The sequence below is a fragment of the Falco biarmicus genome, chromosome 10, assembly GCF_023638135.1.
Source record: "Falco biarmicus isolate bFalBia1 chromosome 10, bFalBia1.pri, whole genome shotgun sequence".
NCBI classification, from domain to species: domain Eukaryota; kingdom Metazoa; phylum Chordata; class Aves; order Falconiformes; family Falconidae; genus Falco; species Falco biarmicus.
Genome location: NC_079297.1, coordinates 34,873,407 through 34,894,118, shown reverse-complemented (window position 1 = coordinate 34,894,118; position 20,712 = coordinate 34,873,407). Strand labels below are relative to the sequence as shown.

The following is a 20,712-nucleotide window of genomic DNA, read 5'->3' as shown; positions in this document are numbered from 1 at the left end:
AGTAGCATGATAAGCATTTTATAGGAAGAACGCTGACAATCCCATAGTGGATAACAATTTATTCTCTTTCACTAGATCAAGGTTACTAGCAAGTAACTTCTTGTATCAGGAGTTAATAGCTAAAAAAAAGTTATTCTGAACCCATGGATTCTTCTTTAGTCATATTGAACACAGTGTTACTTTTTGTACCAGCCAACCATTCTATATTCATTAAATTTGAGAGAGATATACTCAGATAGTCACCAGGAAGAGTTGTTGTATATTACCTTATATATATACCTTATAATGGATCAAGTTCCCGATAAAAGACTATGTGAACAGCCAACTTGTGTGTGAAACAGCTCTATATTGTTTCAGACGAGAGATAGCTTTCAGTCAATCACATCAAAGCCTTGATGCATTTGATTGCATCTTTTCTTCATACTAGCTTGTGGTTTTGCTCATGTTTCCAATCTTGTTAGGTGTTTTGGGTCTTTGCATTAAAGGAAAACACTAGCCTTGTAAAAGCTACAATGGTACAAAAAGTTACTCCTCTATCTGGGATTTCTTAATCAGCCCAGCTGGACTTGCTCAGTACTCTGCAGATAGTCTGTGTCGTTAGCCAATACATGGGGTTTATCAGGGTACAAGTGAAAATACATTAATGATTGCCAATGTAAACCCAGTACTCACATCTTCATCTGGTATTAACAGATGGTATTAGAAGAGGTTCAGTATGGTCTTTCCTAAGACTTGCTGACTGCTACTTTAGAAGAAGATTTTCTCTGCTTGGTTTCCTTTTGGCAAAACTTGCTCTTAAGAAATTTGACGTAAAACCTGAAGTTTGACAAAACCATGATTCTGACACATACCATAAGGCTGGCTGTTCTGCCTCAAGATACCATCTGTCAGGTTCCTTGTTTTTAGGTGTCTGTTCCCTGGTAGAAGATTTTGGAAATCACAAAGCTCTCAAAGTTTTTGTCCTAAAGGGCAGGTGAAGGAATGCAGTGTAACCCATATGGACAGTGGCTCTACGCTCTGCTCTGAGGTTATCCATAGTCTTTGATGCATAGCAGGTATGTCCTCTTGACTCTGTTTTAGAAAAAAAACTTTCAATAGAAGCTATGACTTTTTTTCTCAATTTTTATTCTTCAGATTTCCCCACAATGCATTTAGATATTTTCTGAATTCAGCCTTGTTGTATAGATGTAAATCTTCTCTGATCCTTTACTCTGGCTTTATGAATGCTCTGTTGACCATCATATTGCTTTGGAATTTATTATTTGCATCCTAGTACTGATGTGCTTTAATCAGGAACTGAGACTCAGATTTTTTTGGGTTTTTTTAAAGTTTCGTATGTCTGTGAATATCTAGAAGACTTATGAGGCTTGTAAACAAAGCACAATGGGACAGGAAACTTCAGGATATGTTCTATCTTAATATTTATTTTGTATACTGAACTAAATTCTTTATGTAATGTAATTTTTTTCGGTTATTTTGGTTGGATAGAACAGAGGATGTTGATTGGCACAAATATCCCAAAAGCTTTCCAAAAGTGCCCCATGGCACTGGTACCATGCACAGGATGAATTACATCTAGCCACCATCACAGCTCCTAGGACCTTCAGGAGTTTCTGTTCTATCTCAAACATGGAACTGAGATTCAGGAATGTGAATTATCTCAAATCTCAGAGAGGCAGAACTGTAGACAATATTCTCTTCCCAGGTTCTGATACGTTGTGTCTATGCAGAATTAGTATCTTAAGGCTATTAGTAAATTTGTACACTGCACTGGTGGAATTCTGGGAAATGATCAGAGAACAAGTAATAGTATAAGAGGGTATGGAGTAGAAGCAGCAGCTCAGCGCTAAGAAATGGATCTGGTTTTTTATCTACAACTTACAGGTGGTGGTGCTAATCATATATCTAATTATTACACCTTTTCTACCTCTATCTCTTTCTGTTCTATGTAAGTAGGCTTAAAAGATGCCTTTTGGAAGGGTAAAAACATCGGAACAGTATTAAACATTGAATACTTACATTTATTGCTAGAGATGATCTAAAGTAATATCTATAAGACTGTAAAGCAATAATATGAATTGCAGTTGACCTAGTTTTTTGTCACCTGATAAGCTCATACTGGCTTTGAAAGCACTCAGGCTTTTGTACCATAAACTATTATTCTGAAATGTGATTATCCTGTGCAACTGTCATTAAAATTCATTGTTCAGAAGATGGTAGCCTTAACAGTAACTTAAGATACATGTCAGGTTTTTGGAATGCATTAATTCACTTTCCTCATCGATCAACACTTAATGTATAATTATCAAGCAGATTTAGCAATCTGCTAGGACGATACTCTCTATTGCATAACTATTGTGTTCCTCTCACAAAATCCCAAACAGAGAGAGGCAAGAGAGAGCTTGTAACTGCACTGTTGTTGTTCAACAAGCAAAGATACTGCGTTGCTGAATTTCAGAGTGTAGTAGTTGTGCATTGAGTTAATACCAAGTTGGTACTGGAGGGCAAAGTAAAATGGAATATGCTATGTGTAACTCTGGCTTGAGAATTTGAATGTCAGGAATGCATGGATGTGCTGCATAAGGGACATACAGTTTTAAAATGAACCTTAGATGATCTGTAAGAATAACTGAAAGTAGATCTCTCTTGTGTGTGTGTGTGTGTGTGTATTTTGCTTTCTTGCAGTACCCTTCAACAGCAGGATAATTAGAAGGTCTAGAGTGACTTGTTTCTAGAAACACCTCCCTCCCTATATTGAGCTTGCACACTTATAAATGAAGAAATTCACAGGCATAACAAGCTGTTCTCAGCCGTTGTGCTACTGCTTTTCCCTCAGAACGTTTAAGGATGAGCACTGTAGGAATACCTACTTTAGAGCAGCGCTTGAGGGTGTCATCCATTCAGGCATGTAACACTTGAGTATCTGCAGGAGGAATAGATGAACACTATATGCATTTACTTCTTAGGAATTCCTGCAAGTATAACCCCGTTTCAAAGAATCCTTGGTCTGTGCTCTTCACTGGTGAAAGCCTGAGCACTGCTGCCCAGAATGCCGACCAATATGGTAGCTGGACTTGGGTAGTGTAGGTTGGAAACCCTGAAATAAATATAGTATTCGACAGATTCTAACAAGCAAAATCTTGATGATATTCCTTATGTTGTATTGACTTTCTAGGTTGCTCTGAGAACATTGGAAGAGTTGATAATCTCATACGGACATCTGCAGTACAGTATGGCAGTCAGCTGTTCATATGCAACCGTTAAGAGCTGTTTTAGTGATCAATAATACACGCCTCATGTATTTAAACACAATTTTCGTATTACAAGCAGTTAGAAGAAGTTGTTTATGGAGAAAATGAAAAGTTTCTGCACATTGAATACGATAATCTTTTCTCGTGAAATAGAATTCAAATAAAACTACGTTGTATCTAATAACAATTGTGAAATGCCATCATTCTTATAATTCCAGCTGGCTGACTGTTTGGGTGTTAGATGTTTTTCATTGCAAATACTTGCTTAGCCATATGAGATTGTGAAACAGCTGCAATAAAGGCTTGAACAAAGGTGCTGTAGTAATCCCTAGTCAGTCCATCAGAGCACTGACTTTCTGAGGTCACTACTTATCAAACCAAGACACTTGAAAGGCTGTTCGTTTTTATTTTTTTTAATTTTCCACACATCTTAAAAAGGTTCTTCTGACTGCAGCTGTAACCTAAGCTAGCATTTCTCATAGGAACGGGTAAGAGGTAAAAACTGCTGTGTTACCACAGAGTGCAAAGCTGCAATAAGAGTCTCCTGTAAAAGGAGTATCAGGCAGGCAGTGTTCAGCAGTAGAGGCTACTGTATACATGGGAGGAATCGCAAGCATCACTGAAAGCAGCAGCTGTAGCAATTAGCCAATTAAACAGATTTTATTGATGATCTGCAATAGCAAATAAACTTTTAACAAGCTATAAAACACTCCATGGATCAATCTCACTATTAACAGGCTGGATCATAACCAATACTTATTAATTCTAACTAACATTATTGTTTAGAAATGGTAGGAGTAAGTGGACTGTATACCAAATGTAAGAGTGGAGACATTATTCCAAATAAATTCTGGTAATTTAGGGAATATTTGTAATTTACTTCAGCAGATAAAGCAATCTCTTTGAAAAGCAGGGTTTGGGGGCAACTTTTTAGCTTTCCATGTCATTAAGCCAAGAATGAGACTTCCAGCTACGGAGGTACAGCACAATCACAGGAAAGCTGATAAATAAAACCAGGCAGGTTTGGGGGAATATGGGGGTGTTTTCTATAGTTCCATATGACACAAAGCCATCTTTTAAGGAAAACACTCTTCAAAAAGACAGGCCATAAGTAACTTCAGCAATTCCTTGCCTGGTACTATATTTTTATCTGATGGGCTGAATGTTATTTTTCACAACCAAAATGGTTATTTAATGTTACACACTGCCGTTTTGGTTTTTAAAAGATAAATATATAGAAGGCTAATAGGGAGATATTTCAGGATTAAGAAGTTGTAGAAAGTAAAATGTTGACAGATAGGTACTGCTTAAAGTTTCAAAATGCCATATGTTGTAAAGAATTCAAGAAGTATTTAATCAGTCTTGTTGTTACAGGCTAGATTCAGTGTGATTTGTAGAATTTCAGGTGGGTGACTGATAGAAGATGTAACTGAATTCTTGGAAGGTGTTTGCCAAATTTCCAAACAATGTCCACGTTAATAGTTTGCATTTTTTAATTTCTGATCTCACATTTCCTTGTAGTTAGTCCAGAACTGTAATTTCATTGATACCATTACTGAAATGTCAGTTCAGATGAAAATACAGATTGTTTTTCAGGGAAATTGCCATGATTCATGAGTGTATGTATGTACATCCAATTATGCACTTAAAGACGGAAAATAATTTTGCTTAAGTTATGTCCTCTTTTTAGTTCCACACATAAAAAGTGCTTACCTGAAGATAACATCAAGCCCACACATTAAGAGTTCAAACGTGAAATTCTTGCACAAAAATGTAGGCTTCATATGTAATGTATGATGTTTCTCATACAGAGTTGTTTCATGTCCTGGAGGGTTTTTCTTCTATCTTTGTCATTGGTACAGCATTCTAATGGAATTTTTCTGCACCTAAGGTAATTGAAGGTCTCAGAGTATTTTTTGTAAATATTTGCTTGAACGCTTTATAAATATTTGTTACAGTCTGCAAATGTTTGGAGTTGGCACTTAAAATATTTGTAGGTATAGCTACCAGAGAAAACACTCCCATGTAAACTATGTGACAGACACTGTTAAAAAAAACAACTCTTCACTTACCAGGTGGGAAATGCTGCAACAAGAGAAAAATCACACTTATAACCGTCACGGCTGTCTCAGCAAAAGGACTACAATGGTTGCTAGAAAATTAACTCTGGTTTCTTGGCAGTAAGTTAATTTAAGGTATAAATAAATAATAAATAAAAGCCACTGTACTAACAAAAGTTTGGAGTGAAATCTCATGCTACAACTTAAGACTTACCTGGAGGATGAGCAGAACCAATACAGAGACCTCAGGTAAACCAGTAAGGTATTGGCTTCAGCTGACTTCAGCGGGTCTTTCTTGTTCCCAAGTTCACTATAAACACAGTCTAACTTGGAAACAGTGAAGCGTCTAGAATTGCACTTGGTGGTGATTATGGTTCTGTCTGCTGTGCAGTCAAGTACTTAAACTTTTTCATGTGAGCAATAGCCAAATCTTTTTATCAGGTGCATGTGTTCCAAGAAATACTGGGATGAGTGGCTAGGTGGGGTAAAAAAATCGACCAACCCCAAACCATCTCTAATAGCCTGTTCCTATGAGATCGAGTGAGGACACAGATAATTCTCCATAATAGCTCACCTGACTCTTTGAGATAAGTGGAGATGTTTATTTTCCACTTGGAGCAGTTCTAATTAATGTGCTGAGGTTTCCTCAGGGATTTCACAGAAAAATTACATTTCTGCAGTTGTGACTTACGCAGGAAACTCTTTGCAGGAGCTAGAAACAAAAAGCTTGGGCCAGCAATGAAGTGATGGCACAGGCACCATGGTTCTGTTGCTGCACATTCATAGCGCTGGGTTTGAAGTTCACCGTCATCCCTGTGCTCCTACCTTTGCTAGGTCTGGGCTGGTTGCAGTGCTGTCGTTCTTGCCTCCCTGACCGTTTTCCTGGAGGCAGATCCTTGTTTATTGCCTGGTGGTGGATTGTGCTTTGCAACTGGCTTCTCTAAGTTCCCAGATAAGCATGGATCCTGCAGATTCACTGTTAGCCCACACTCTTCCTCAGCTCCTGTTGTACAGTTCCATTTTGCAGTTTATCTCGTCCAATATTTGTGATACTTACAGGAAAAACTAACAATTAAATACCCACTGGGACTTGCTAATGGGTCAAAGGAAATAAACGCTCTTCACTTTAGCTAGAATGAGAAATATACAGAGGCCAAAATAATAAATGTCTGTGTTTCTTACGGCTTTACTTTGCTCATTAAAATTAACATCAGAGCCTCTGAAGGTTCATTATTCCCCTCCTGCACATAGGTTTTACTCTTCTGCTTAGGGAAAAAAAAAAAAAATAAAATGTCCCTTTGCTATTTTCTCCCCAAAGAGACATTAGGTACCCCCCTCCTTTTAGAATCCTTTGTCTCTCTTTCCCAGCCAGCCTTGTCTGAGGATCAAAGTTCATTCGTATATTTAGAGCCTGTTAGAATTTAAAAGTGAAGTGATTTTTGTCTTGTGTAATGAGCCCTCCTCCAACGTTATTCCCTCTGGAACGTAGCTGGGCAGCAGAGGTTCTTTATTGCACCTGAGCTGGGAGCCCAGCTGCCGCTGTGATGGAGAGCTGCACAGTGCGCCCACCCTGAGGCCATAAGTAGCGTGCGTTTTCATACACGTGTCTTCATAAACCTTAAGCAAAGCTTAAGGTGTGTTTTCATAACCTTAAGCAAAATTCATAACTTAGTGGCATTCTCTCCGAGTTGTCAAAGGTATTTGATGGAAATGCATCTTGAAGAAATGAAATTTGAAAGATTTATTGGGGGATATGTTCAATGACCTGTACTGCAGAAGTAATGAGAAAATGTTCTGAAACACTTATTGTGATGTTGCTTTTGGAGAGAACATGGATGGAATGGCAATGCAAAAGCTTGTTAATGCAAGTGAAAGCAATATGGTATTTGCAAAGGCGTGGATGCGAAAGAAGCAAATGAAGGCATGTCTCTATTACTTTCACAAAATGAAGTTTGTCAGTGCAAGGATTCTGGAATCCATTTCTGTTTAAGACTTTAAATATTGCACTTCATTAGGAGGAGGCAGACTGCATGCATTGTAGTTTTAACATTGCTATTAAACAGCAAAAATTTGCTTACAAAAGCAGAAAAGAATCATGAGATACACTGGATTGTCCAACTTTTGGTTTTCATTTGGATTAAATTTGTAAATCCTATTTTTCTACTTTGGAAAATCTTCATTTTCTATGTTTACATAGTTAAATATTTTGTTATTCTTTTCACTTGCACAAAATGACAAGTGGCTTCAAAACACTGGGGCTTCTTTACACCTTTGTAGTGAAATGGAGAAAATTAATTGCATTTAAATATTTCAGTTTTACAGTTAAGGTATAATTTGAGTTTGTTCTTTTTCCTTTTCTATCTGCATTGCACAGTCTGCACAAATTAGGTAGGATTGATGCAAAAATGGTTACTCCAGCTGATGTTTAAGATGTATAATGTATAGACTGGTATTTCCCTAAAATACTAGGAAGAATAATGAGGAAAATTATGCTTTTAACAAGCAAAGCCTTATTCTGACAAACCTTGAGTGCAGATTCCTTCATCTTTTTGCTCATTTTACTTATTCTAGTTAAGTAACTGATTCAGGCACTGCCACTAAAAACTGTGTCAGTCCTATAGGTGTGTTTTCATTGTGGAGGGATGATAAAGTGAGGTTAAATCGTGACTTACTGGTTACTTTGAGTATTTAAATATGTACCATTTGATAGATTAGCCTACTCTTCTTGACAGGGAAAACACTTTTAATATTTTGTGGGTTTACGTCTCATCCAGAAATGTTGCTTGCATTAACAATTGGAGTAAGCTGAAACTTCGTGGGATTGTACATTTACAGGAACACCAGGATTATCCTATGCTATAGCCCCAAACTGGAAAGTAGCAGTGCACATCTGATTAAATGTGACCCTTAGCCTGAATGTTGCTGTTATGATTTGTTAAAATGCACCTGACATACCATAGGCTTCCAAGCACCAGAACTGAGAACTGCATTCAGGATACTTTATAAAGTCAGTGCAACAGTTTGTAGTTCATGTTTCTGCAATTCCTTCTTACTAACTTCTAATACTCTGTTTGACTTCTTGCAACTTTTGAGTGCTAGACTGATACTAACGGAGAACCACCTGTAGAAATACCCAGGTCATTGTTCTGGGTGATAACAACTCATTCAGAACTAATACTGTACTCTCCTCATAGTTACTATTTTGTGTTTATTGGTATCAGATTTTGGTTGCCATTTTACTGCCACATTCATTACTGTGAACTTCTGCAGCTTGTTTCAGTCAAGTTTGGGTTTAATTGGCTCTGAACATTTTCATGTCATCAGCAAATTTTGCAGCCTTGGTAATTGCTCCTTTTTCAGATTTTTATATATATAAATTGAACAGCAAAGGTCGCAACACAGATATTTGTGAAATGCTGTAGCTTACTTCTTTCTGTTGTGAAAACAACCACTTACTATTGCCGGATAAAAAGTCCATATGTCTACTAATTTGATGAAATGCCTTACTCAGTGGAGAACTATGGATTCCTACTGGTATCTTCTTTCCATCTTGAGGGGGTTTGAAGTCAGAAAAAGCCAGGCTTCCGAGACTTTAGAAATACAAAATTATGGCAAAAGTTCATACAATGGCTGTTCTCTCTTTCAGTCATGCACCAGTGTGCCCAGCATTACTTGCAGCCTGCCTTCGCACTGCCTTCAGTAGGAGATACGTGCCTACATCCTTCGGTCACACACATTAGTCTCCTTATGCTAAAGCAGTTGTTGCCTTCCGATTCTGTAATTTCACTTGCTCACAACTAAATTTACGCAGCACACTCTGCTCCCATTTACCTGCTGACAGGAAACGAGTAGCAGAAAATTGCAGGCTGATGGGCCCACACATGACATTTCTTTGTAAGTGACTTTGGGTACCTGCTTGCGTGCTGAACCTGGGAGTGCTCAGATCTCGCACAATGCTTGTGCAGCTCTCGCCTGTGTAAGGGCTGGGCTGAGAAGCTTGGAGAAACACTGCTGACCCATCGTAGCTTTGCCATATCCTTTGTGTTGATCTCTCTGTAGGCTGCAGGTAACATCTAACTGGAAGTGACTGGACGGCGTGCAGGTATTCCCCAGTGTTCCACTGCCAGCAAAAGCAAAAATGCAAGATTTCAGTTTGAAACACCTTCATTCCTCCTCAGGCTTAGTGTTGCAGAAGGGCATGAACACCAGCAGGCAATCTTTGAATTAATGAATTTTTTTCATGAGTGAATAATGCATAAACCCAGCTCTTACTGCCACCAGCAGTCCATGTTGTTTTGTAATGAAATATGCATTTCTTTTATATTTGAAAAATGTAAAGTACATTCATTTTGTGGGTAGTGCAAAATTTATGATCTTAATTATTCATTTCAACACTTCTTAAAGTTTGTAGGTATATTTAAATGACATGATAGATGACCACCCTGTCCCTTACCAACCGTTGAAATAAAATATGATAGATTTGGAACTGTTCAAGCCTGAGCCTTCTTTTTCCCCAGTCACTTTAAATACGAGCTCTAGAGTCTGCAAGCGAGGTTGCCCAAAGCATTTTGGCACTTAGTTCTTGCTGAAGTCTTACTTAGTTCTTACTAAAGTCTTCTGGAACAAAGGATTTTAATAGAAGTGAAACCTGTGAAAATGTTTGAGGATCTGTGCTTCACCACCTGCGAGGCAGTGCTCAGTGCGTTAGAGGATCACTCCTAGCATGGAAGTTTTGTGTTACTGTGTCGTGTGCAAATCAGAGATAGGAGCATTCAATTTGTGTTTCTCAGCCTTGTATATATACCTTTATAGTCAGTATTTATTTATGTATCTTGATTATGAGAATTTGTTAAAAAGAACATTTATCTTGGTAATTGACATGGAGGGAATAGACATTTAGGTTTAAGAAAACCCAGTAATAAATCATGATGTATCAGATCTGGATTGTTACTTCCAAGTGATAAAGAAGAATAGCCGTATACTACTTCTGACTTTCCTTCAGGTCTTCTGTATGAACACAGCTCTAGGTCCTTTAACTTTGTTTTGTGAAATTGATGTGCTTTACAGGTTGTATTTGTTGATGACATTCTAAATAGGATACTTGGAGAAAATCCACAGTGCCTACCATTTTGAGTAATCCAGAAGTGAGATGAAGGGATGTATTTTTGGTATTAATAGGGCTTGAAGTTTTTCCTGAGAGAAATCCTCACATATGCCTTTCAGACACTGTTTTCTAAATGTTTCTATTTAAAAGACTCGATGTTTTTGACAGTCAGTTCTTTGGAGGCTGTGCACATTGGTTTTAAAGCAGTGGGTTGCAAACCGCAGGATGCAATTCTTGCAGCTGGCTGGACTGTCACCGCAGCCGCCCCCACTGCTCCCTCGGTCCTGCAATGGACGAGCTTCCCCATGCGCATCCTCCAGCAGCTACTCAGCGGAGACCTGTCCATGAGGATTACAGTTGATTTGCGTGAACTAACTTAGCAAGACTTTTTGCTGGATTTAGGGGTCTTAGACAGTGCTTTTACTTTGTCACTTACTGGTTTTGACAAGGTTATATTGTTTTCTGATTCAGAGTTGTGAACTGCGCACACCTTCAGTTAGCAAGATTCTTCCAGCATGCCTGTGTTCCTCTCCTGTGTTGGACTGCTCGCTGGGCTTTGAGAACCTATTCAGTTGTAGATTTCTGTATTCACTTATTGCTGTACATCTGATTTTATGACATAAAGAGATACTGAAAACCCCCATTTTTTTGTTTTGTTACAGGTTTAGCAGTGTTCCTTTCACTCAGTGTACTGCCACTATAGTAAGGGAGCTGCCAAGTATTTTGCTATATGGATAGCTCAAATGCAGCAACAATGCTGTCACAGAATGAGAGTTTAACGTGGTGTAACCACCAGACTACAGTGTGCCCTCCCAAGTAGTTTCTTATTTCCCCTGAAATCATATTTAAATTCAACCATTGTCCTGTCTGACACATCAGTCTTAACAGACCACATATTTACTTTTATGAGGTCCTCTTCTGCATTTGACCTGGTTCAGCTAGGGAGAGTTCCAAAAATCACTTAATTCTCTTCGCTCACATGCCTCACCGGGATGGCCAATGCCAGAATGTCACTCATCAGCATTTTCTTTGTTGTATTTAATGTTCTGCTAGTGAATTAAAGCTGAATTTGACCTTCAGTGCATAATGAATCTCTTGGGGGCCACGCTGAGGCACGGTAACAAGGCTCTTGCTGTCCAATTCCATTTTGCATCATCTGGGAGGCTTGATGAGCATCGGGCTTCCTTCCATCTGCTCTGAAAGTGAACTAGATCAGACCCCTTTACTGTTCAACTTCAGCTGTGAAAGGCTTGATCAAAAACTGCTAGCTTTTTTTTTGAATGCTAGTTTTAGAGATTATCTAGTTGGCTCTTTGTGGCCAAAGACAAACCGAAAGGCTTTACAACCATCAAGTATCTTACTATTAAGCATTACCTTAGGTGCCTCATAATTTTTGCCTTTTTTGTGGGGTATTTAACCTATTCCTAAGACCTTTGAAAAAAAGACAGAAGGTAGCACAGTTCAAGCAGATAAATCGTTAGATTTAATTTGTATTTTCTTTTAAACCTATACTGGGATTCTGTTTCAGAACTTTGACCAGAAATAATTCCCGTGTCTCAGTTATCGGCTTAACTTGTCTTTAGAGTTATAAGTGTTCATAACTGGGAAGGCTGGTCTGTGTCCAGTGTTGTTCATGTTCTTTGTCTTCCAAATGTTTCCTCAGTTCTTTCTAAGAGGAGATGGTAGTGCTGGTGTTCATTAGACAGCATGAGTTTCCTGACTGTTGATTTTTACAATGTCTTACTTTGCCTTTGAAATTTTCCCCAAGTTTCAAGGAGGTAGCTGTTATTTCAAGGTACTAAATCATGGATTTATTGAAGTGCAAATAAAAATGAATGTCTGCAACAAGGTAACTAAAAAAAACCCCTTGTATAAAGATCGGGATCAGTCACGTTGTTTTTATAGACTATGATCTGTGATTCATTTAGGTTGGAAAAGACTTTGAGATCATCAGGTCCAACTATAAACCTAACATTGCCAAATCCACCACTAAACCATGTTTCTAAGCACCACATCTACACAGCTTTTAAATACCTCCAAGGATGGTGACTCCACCACCTCCCTGGGCAGCCTGTTCCAATGCTTGGAAACCCTTTTGGTAAAGAATTTTTTCCTGGTAGCCAACCTAAACCTTCCCTGGTGCAACTTGAGGCTGTTTCCTCTTGTCCTCTCACTTGTTACTTGGGAAAAGAGACTTATCCCCACCTCGCTACAACCTCCTTTCAGGTAGTTGTAGAGAATGAGAAGTTCTCCCTTCAGCCGCCCCCTCTCCAGACTACACAACCCCAGCTCGCTCAGCCGCCTCTCACAGGACTTGTTCTCGAGACCCTTCACCAGCTTCGTTGCTTAGTTGAGATTATATTCTAATGGTTGCTGGCTTGCCATTTACGTACTGCAAGGAATTCGAAATCGTTTGAGTTATACAGATAGAAGAACAGGATGAAATTAGACTTCCACCAATCAAGGATTGCTGCTAAATCCTTCGTGGTCCTTTCCTATGTTAAAAAAATTGCAGAATTTCTTTATGACCAGGACATACAAGTTAGACCCGAGTCTCTTCATGTAAGCCTGTAAAAGAACCTTGGAAGTACTTCATGTGGGTGTGATACTCAGTCTGAAGTTTCAATGTGTCCAGTAAAAGCATATATAACCTTGTTTAATGTTGGATATATTCCGTGTTCATAAATGATTTGCCTCTAGCCACAAAAATGAGGTGGGAGTAGCAAACCAGCAACAGCGTTTAACTCTGGTAGCTGTCCTGTGTGCTCAATGCTAGGTCCCACTCCCTCAGGATTTACTGAACGGATTTGAGCAAAACTTACTCTCAACATCTAGTTCAGCCTTGTAAAGTCAGCATGAACTTCAGCAAGTTTCACACATACTAGTTACTAATGTTTCTTACGAGTAGTACTGAAAAAAGTGGTTTATTCCCGTCTCTACAAATACAGTTCATGATGTAAGTTGGATTATTTTTGTTCACATCTGATATTAAACAGAATTTTAAGAGTGATGATTTTGTTTTATGTTACATTTTTAATACTTTTATTTGTCTTTTTTAGTACTAATATTTTAATAGCCATGCTGATTAGTATTTTAATTATTCTTCAATCCTAATATTTCTATGTTGGTCCTTAAGTCTTATATACAGTTCATCTGTCCTTAATCTCTTCTGAGTTCTGAAGGTTCTTACAATTTTCAATCTCCCAGTTCTATCCTTTCCTGATCTCTTTCTTCTCCTTCTCCTGCTGTACGTAATCTCCCTCCATGAGTTTCTTCTTTCCTTGAATACAGGCTAGTAATCCCTCCTCGATTATTGCAAATGTAATGACCTTGCTTTTGTACTGTGCTTTTCTCTGTGCTTGTTTTATTTAAGAACACACATTTTTTTTCAAAATTAACTATGTGCAAATTTAACCCAATTCAGTCACACTGTTTTCTAATACATGCTTGGTGTACTAATGATCTCAGTTTGTAACTTCTTCCAGAGGTTTCCCAAGACATGCTTAGTGATTTGTGAATTTTAGCATAAAGAATACGATAATTTTAAACATAAGGTTGAAGTGTCACACACTTTAATGTATTTTCTTTAAAACTAAAAAAACACTGTGAGAAAAATCCTGAAGAGATTCAGCAACATTCGTATGAGAAGAAGCTAAAATTTTACAGAATGCTTTAGAATGTAGCTGGAGTTGTGAGAATCAAATCTGACTCTCCTTAAGAACAGACAGAAGGAACAGGAGAGACAGAGAAGTGTGCCATTGCAATGACATTTTTACCTTGCCACATTTCACTGTTTTTTTTTCCAGAAGACTCAGACTAAGCACTGTGAATAGTAATTTGTAGAAATAAAAAGGATTTCTAAATTCAGCAAAAATACTTAAGCATTGCAAAAGTAGAACTTGGTGACTGAAAGCTGCAGGCATCTTAAGAACTCAGCATAAATGAAGGAAAGATGTGTGAAAGCAGGCATGTATTAAGGCCTTTATCAAATGAAGTTAATTTGCAGGCTGAAGTTAGTAACTAATACATTTTGGCCAAATTATTTCTATCCATGAGTGGATAAACTTAATTTTGAAATCAGTGGGGGATGCACTCATTTATTTTACAGTTAACCATATCTAAAATATATACTACCACTGCCCTTGTCCTAGATGTTTAAAATTTCCTAGAAATCAGATTGCCTTCTTGTAAGTACAAAACTACTCTTTGAAATTACTCTTTGACCCTTTCTGGCTTTTTTTTTTTCTGAATTAGAAAGCTTGTGTCTTTCTGAAATCAGACAAGCAAATGTCAGGGCCTACTTAACTTTTTTTTTCTATGAAAAAAGCGGAATATATATTTTTGTATTGTATGTCAGCATATGCATTCTCTATGTAATTTCTAAACTTGTGGAATCTGAAAGTGTTATGAGCTACTGAAGATATCCTTCTTGTTTATGAATTAATACAGAACTTTCTGGAGTGCCAAAAGCAAGTAGTTCAGCTGTACTACTGTATCTCCATTACTGTGTGTTTCATGGTTTCAAAGGTGAACATTTGTCTCACTTTCCTGTAATGCAGATAAATTTGACTTTTCAGCTTTGTTTTGGAGGTACCCTGTGTTCTGACACCATTTAGCAATAGAATCGAGATCTTACATGTGTATATTTAGGATACTCATCTCCTGGGATACAAGTTGTTATTCAGGTAATAATTCCTTTTAAAAGTTGTAACTCAGTTAGACTTGACACTTGGCATATAGTGTGGTTGTTCATAACGGACTTTAAAAATGCAGTAAGGGGAAGAAAGATAAAGATACACTGCGTATAGACTGTAAAAAAACCCAACCAACCAAAACAAACCCCACTGATGGTTCTTTTCATGAGAAACATTTAAAATAGTGTGGTGTATTTTAGTGTGGTTCTGGAATACACTTTTTAAGTCAGTCTTCCATATCACAACATATAGTACTGGCTCATGCTACATATATCCAAATCCATATCCCATTTCTGTTACTTTAATTTACATTGCAGAGCAGTCTTGGAATATGCCAAATGAATTCCTTTTGGACAAGACTGAAATGGGAGCTGAGCGACATGGGGGCATTTAGTTCACTGTCCGTATGGAACCTGAGTCTGTGAAACAGGACTAGGGCTAGTGCGAAGTGACTCCTGAAACACGCCGTGTGAACGTCCGCGGCACCAGCTCTCTGCCTGCACATTCACACAGGGGAAGGAAGAGCCTGGTTTGTTCGTTGAAGCAACTGTGTCCAGCGTGTTGATGTGTTGGTGACAATCCTAGTAAAGAAATCTTTTTCTCAGAGTGTGCGTGGAGATGCAAGAAAGCCAAGAGCTTTAGTCTGAGGCTCTTTGCCTTCGAGCTTGTGGCAAGAACAAGGTGACAAGGCATTTGGAGTCTCTCACAGCTGTGCTCTGGAACATGATAGATAGAATTCTAAATTACTTCACGTAATCTTCTACATATGTCAAAGCAAGGAAGCCCTTTGAGGCTCATGGATTCCAAGTAATTCAAAGATTGGTATGTTTCCCCCCGCTTCCCCTGCCCTTAATACAGGATTCCAAAGAAAAGTAATGTATGGCTGAAATAACTGACTTCACATTTACAGCCCTTTGTACCTATAAAGCAAAAACTTCAAATACTTGTTAGTCTTGGCTTCTGCAGTGAATTTCCTTTACTACATCTCTTTATTTCTACTGTATGTATTTACAAGTTATTATCAAAGCTCTCAAACTTGCCCAAAGACTAAGCAACTTTTTAAAAAATTCAAATCCACCTATAAACTCTTGAAATTTCCATGGCACCTATTAAAGTTCATCCTCATTTAGTTTCAACAGAAGGAAATAAACTTGTTCTCTAAGTTGGAGTCTAGTTATAGCCTTGGTTTCTTGATAGTCAAACTGGTAAGCAAACTGGGGATTAATCAAGAGTTGTGCTGCTTGTAAATACTGAAGAAGAAAAATGTTATTCAAGTGGGCAGTTACTTTATTTTTCACTAATTGTGTTAAAAATAGTGGATTAAATGTGCTTCAGGTACTTTTGATAATAATCATTTACCAATACAGACATACCATTTTTTACAAGGGCAGGCTTCTGGTCCTGTGATGATCTTGAATACATTGCTCTTGCTGGTGACACAGGTTAACATCTCTGCCTTTTCCTTCATGTGGAAGATGAGCTGCTCAGAAGATTAATTGAATAATGCCAGTGAGGCATTTAGAAGATGTCAGAACATTATGAAAATAAGGTTTATTCCACCTGTCCTTGGAAAAAATCTAAGGAGACCTTTGACAAATAATTATTTGCACTTCTGATTTTTTCATAATTTTATAGAAAATTTTGGAATGAGTAAAGTAGTCTTTATGTACCTTGAGATGTATTTTATGGCGTTTTCACCATTAGTGAAAACTTCTATTTCATGTTATGAGAAAGCAGCTTCTTAATGACTAACTGTCTAACCAGGTTAGCTTGCATGATAAATCAAAACAGCAAGGTTCATTAGCCTTCGTGATGCTTTGGAATACATAAATTATGGAAGTTATTAGTATGTTCTGCATACAGTGATTGCGAAGTTATATTAAAATACACTTTCAGTGCAGTCAAAGTTAAGCAGTCAATTAGTCAAGTTTAAGAGGTGCTGAAGTTAAATTATTCTGTGTTTGCTTGTGTTAATGAAAATCATCATCTTCACTATTTTCAGCAAAAAAGCTTCATGTAAAGCTCCAGTTTCAATTTTTCAGTACTGGCTCATGCAGAAAGATTCTTTCCATACATAAATACTATATTATTCAGTGTATGTGGGGGTGGAGTTGAGTGGCATCAATAATAGCATCCTACCCTTAACAGATCTCACCTCTTGAGATGTGACTTTCATTCTCGACTAATGAATATATTGTTTTCTTAGTAGCTGTGAAAAATCAGACTAACCAGCAGATCACATAGCCTTCTATCACCCTTTGAAAATTCTTCAAGAAACAAGTGAAATCGTAGTTGATGCTTGTTTAAATAGTTGTGGAAATCCTAAGCCAGCAGATTTCAGTACTGTGTGGGCAAATTGAAGGTGTCTGTATTATATAGAGCTGTCTTTCCCTTCCGCAGAAAGGCAGTAACATCAGAGGTACAACATAATGTCCCATATGCATCTCTTTCTAGCAAAATCTGTTTTGTGCGTATGTTGGTTTTCATCCTAATATGTTTCTGTCCTTTTAAAATACTTTCTTGATCCTCGTAATTTAGTAGCCTTTCTTTCAGTGTATGTGTATTCGAATCATACGATTAATTCTAACACACTTGTTCCATCAGCTGTTCTTCCATATTAATGCTGAATTGGTAAAGATGGTGATATTGCCCTAATTTTTACCCCCAGAAGTTCATACAATATGTACTCCTAAGAGCTTTCATATGAAAATATTCAAGTATGTTGTACTGAAATATTTAATAGACTTTAAGATATGAATCTTTAAGACTCCATATTTGTTTTAAGAAATAAATAAGATTATATTTATGTTAAGATTTTAAATCTTTTGAAAACAAAGCAAAACCTTGGAAATGTTTTTCATTACAGAATCAGAATATTATGCTTAATGCTAGGCACACTGTTTTACTTGTAAATTCCCTGAGATGCATCTGAAAATCAAAACAGACAGCAAAAAAGAGCTGTTGTGATTTACACAATGAAAGAACTGATTTTGACTACTAAGTAAACATTTTGGATTTATTTCTATATTTTTATGTTTCCTTAAACGTTACTAAAATATCTTAATGTTTTGAGTAGTTTTGTAATTTATGATTTAGCTAAATTCTCTTTTGGAAATAGTGTGGAACCAAATGCAAGTATTTGTGTTCTGCTAACATTGACTAGCAGAGGAATGGAGGTAGGTTTTGCCTATTTATTCAAGGAAGGAGAGAGATGTTTGATTTGATACTGACAAAATGCAGGTGTGTGTGGCTTTCTGAAGCGCTTGTGACTCCTGGTTTGACTCACAAGTTGGTTTGACTTGCTAAAGACATCGTAAGGTCAAGAAGGAAGGTTTGGTGGTGAACATGAGTATCAGACGCCAGTCAAGATTTTTTTTTTCTTCTGTCATGTTTGAGGTTGTAGTTAGTGACAGGTAATACACTTAGAAAATTATAGTGACTTCCATACATTTTAATTATTAGAGGTGAACCATTCCAAGAAATGTTTTAGCTTCTGAGTAAAACCAAACACAAATACTCGATGTTGGCTTCACATTTAATTTTGAGTATCCAGTAACTCAAATGAAAAGCTAAGAAAACTTGGATATATTACTTGTATTTTTTAAATAAACAATATAGATCTATTTTCTGGAATGAAGTGGTATTTCTGGTTCTGGGAAGCTAGTGTATTGTCTTTCTCCACTCAAAATTGGAGAACCGGTTCTTTATGAAATGATGTTTCTGTATCTGAAAAAATGGAGCACATTTTTGAATTAACTTTGAATTACTCGTCCTTTCATTGTGTTAAAAATAAAATTTGCATCTAAGTAATTGACCAAATTCAAATGGCTAACAGTGTAATTTGTGTTAGCTGGAAGTTAAACAACCTGGTCACATAACATCCCTAAACTGCTCTTCTGTTAACGTGGTAACTTCTTAGGTCCCCCTTCCCTTCTGTGACCAGGCATTCTTTTGGGGGACACAATGAAGATCTGTCTGGAATGTGTGGAGAAATTTCAAGAGTTTTTATAGTTTTCTGATACCTGTCTTAATTATTTTTTTTCTAGCCGCCTGCTAATGCTGTTGCAATATTTTAGAAGAAATATTTATACATTGTGGCATATTTAGCTGCTGCCCTTGTAGGGAGAAGTCACAGTTTTATTATACAAAATCCCCACAGTTACTGACTGGGTTGGTAATTGCTTTCGTCTAGTTTTATTTGTAGCATTATCACTGACTTCTGTCTTTCAGAGGAAGAACTTGTTTCCAAATAGATTCTTTATTTTTATCAGTAGTTTTCCCACCTCTATCTTAATTGCTTAATGTTTATGCATCATCCTGAAGTGTGAAATGCTGTGACAATTGATGGCTTTATGAATTCTTTCAGCAGTCTTCTATTCAATATGTTCTCATTTTGTTGTAGGTACAAATTGCAACCAAGATGGTATGTTTGAAAGCGGGGGTACGGTTCAAAACTTCTGCCATAGGAGAATCTGTAATACCTGCCAGTCAAGTTCATTAAGTTATGTTGTTATAGCAACTGGTTAGCTTCTTTGAAATTTAAAATATCTTGCATCAAATAATTAGTCCTGCTTAATTGTATTTTATTGCAAAAGAGGCAAGTAATTAAAGGGTTCTTGCAATGGCTGTGGGGCCAGAAAGGGTCAGAAACTACTTGTAATTGGAATATATTTTGTGAATATAAATTAATAGGTCTAATAATCTTCATTCCCCAGGATCCAAAAAAGTATCTGGCATATTAAAATTGCTGTTGCTTGCTCAAAAACATTAATGGATAAAAATTAGCTCTTGGCCCCACTCTTTTTTTTTCCTCCTTTGTCTCGTCCTGTCAGCATTAGAAGCCTGGAACACGTGTGATGTATTTAGAGCTTCCCTGATGTGATGTCCACATAGACAGATGGCCCAATAACATCTGTTTTGGCCTTTTCATTGTGCTTCTCTGTATTTTGATGGTCAGTCATGTGGTGCTGCAGGTTCTTTTGGTTTTCCTCCTAGTTAGGTCCTCTGCATGGAACCTCTGAGCATTTGATCAAAGATAGCAGTCATCACAGTCCACAAATGGAGAGCTTTGGTGGGGGGAAAAGATTACTAACATAACATTTGGGATTTCAAGTCAGAATTGCCAAAGCAGTGAGAAAAACTAGTTCAACCGATCCTAGTTATGGACTCGGCGGTTATTGAAAAGCCAAGAACCTGCATTTTTTTCATGGTCTGAGGAAGTAATTTTTATATCTCTTTAAGACTTCTGGATTTGATTGACCAGCCATTTTTGATGCTGAGTACAGGATCCATCATCCAGCAGTAATAGTTCTTTGCTTAAAGAGAAAACTGTGCCATCCTGAAGGGGGTGAGGGAAATAAAAGAGCTGCTGAAGTGGTGCAATAGCTGCGTTGTGGACTGCAATGTGTGTAAAGCAGTACTGAGGTTTATTGCAATAGCTGCAATGGAAAAGGAAAGAGGAACAGAGGACAGCCCTCCACCTTATCTAAAAGTAAGCACAGTTAAAATATACCCAGCCAAAGCCCTACCAGTCCTGAACATAGGTCAGTCAGTCTGTCGGTGACGGCAGGTGGAACTTTTTCATCTAATCCAAGCACTATTCT

The 20,712-nt window shown here is 37.5% G+C and overlaps 1 protein-coding gene across 9 annotated transcripts in view; it reads left to right on the top strand.

The window, feature by feature from the left end:
- CHID1 (chitinase domain containing 1) overlaps positions 1-20,712 on the top strand; it is a 127,468-nt gene that overhangs the window by 87,369 nt on the left and 19,387 nt on the right. The window contains exon 12 of one of the 9 annotated variants that reach the window (XM_056354232.1): positions 3,176-3,326. The exons of the other annotated variants lie outside the window; for them this stretch is intronic. Coding sequence (XP_056210207.1) covers positions 3,176-3,185 — 10 coding nt within the window. The 3' untranslated portion in view covers positions 3,186-3,326. Of the gene's footprint in view, positions 1-3,175; positions 3,327-20,712 lie in introns of those variants that run through there. 9 annotated transcript variants of the gene reach the window in all.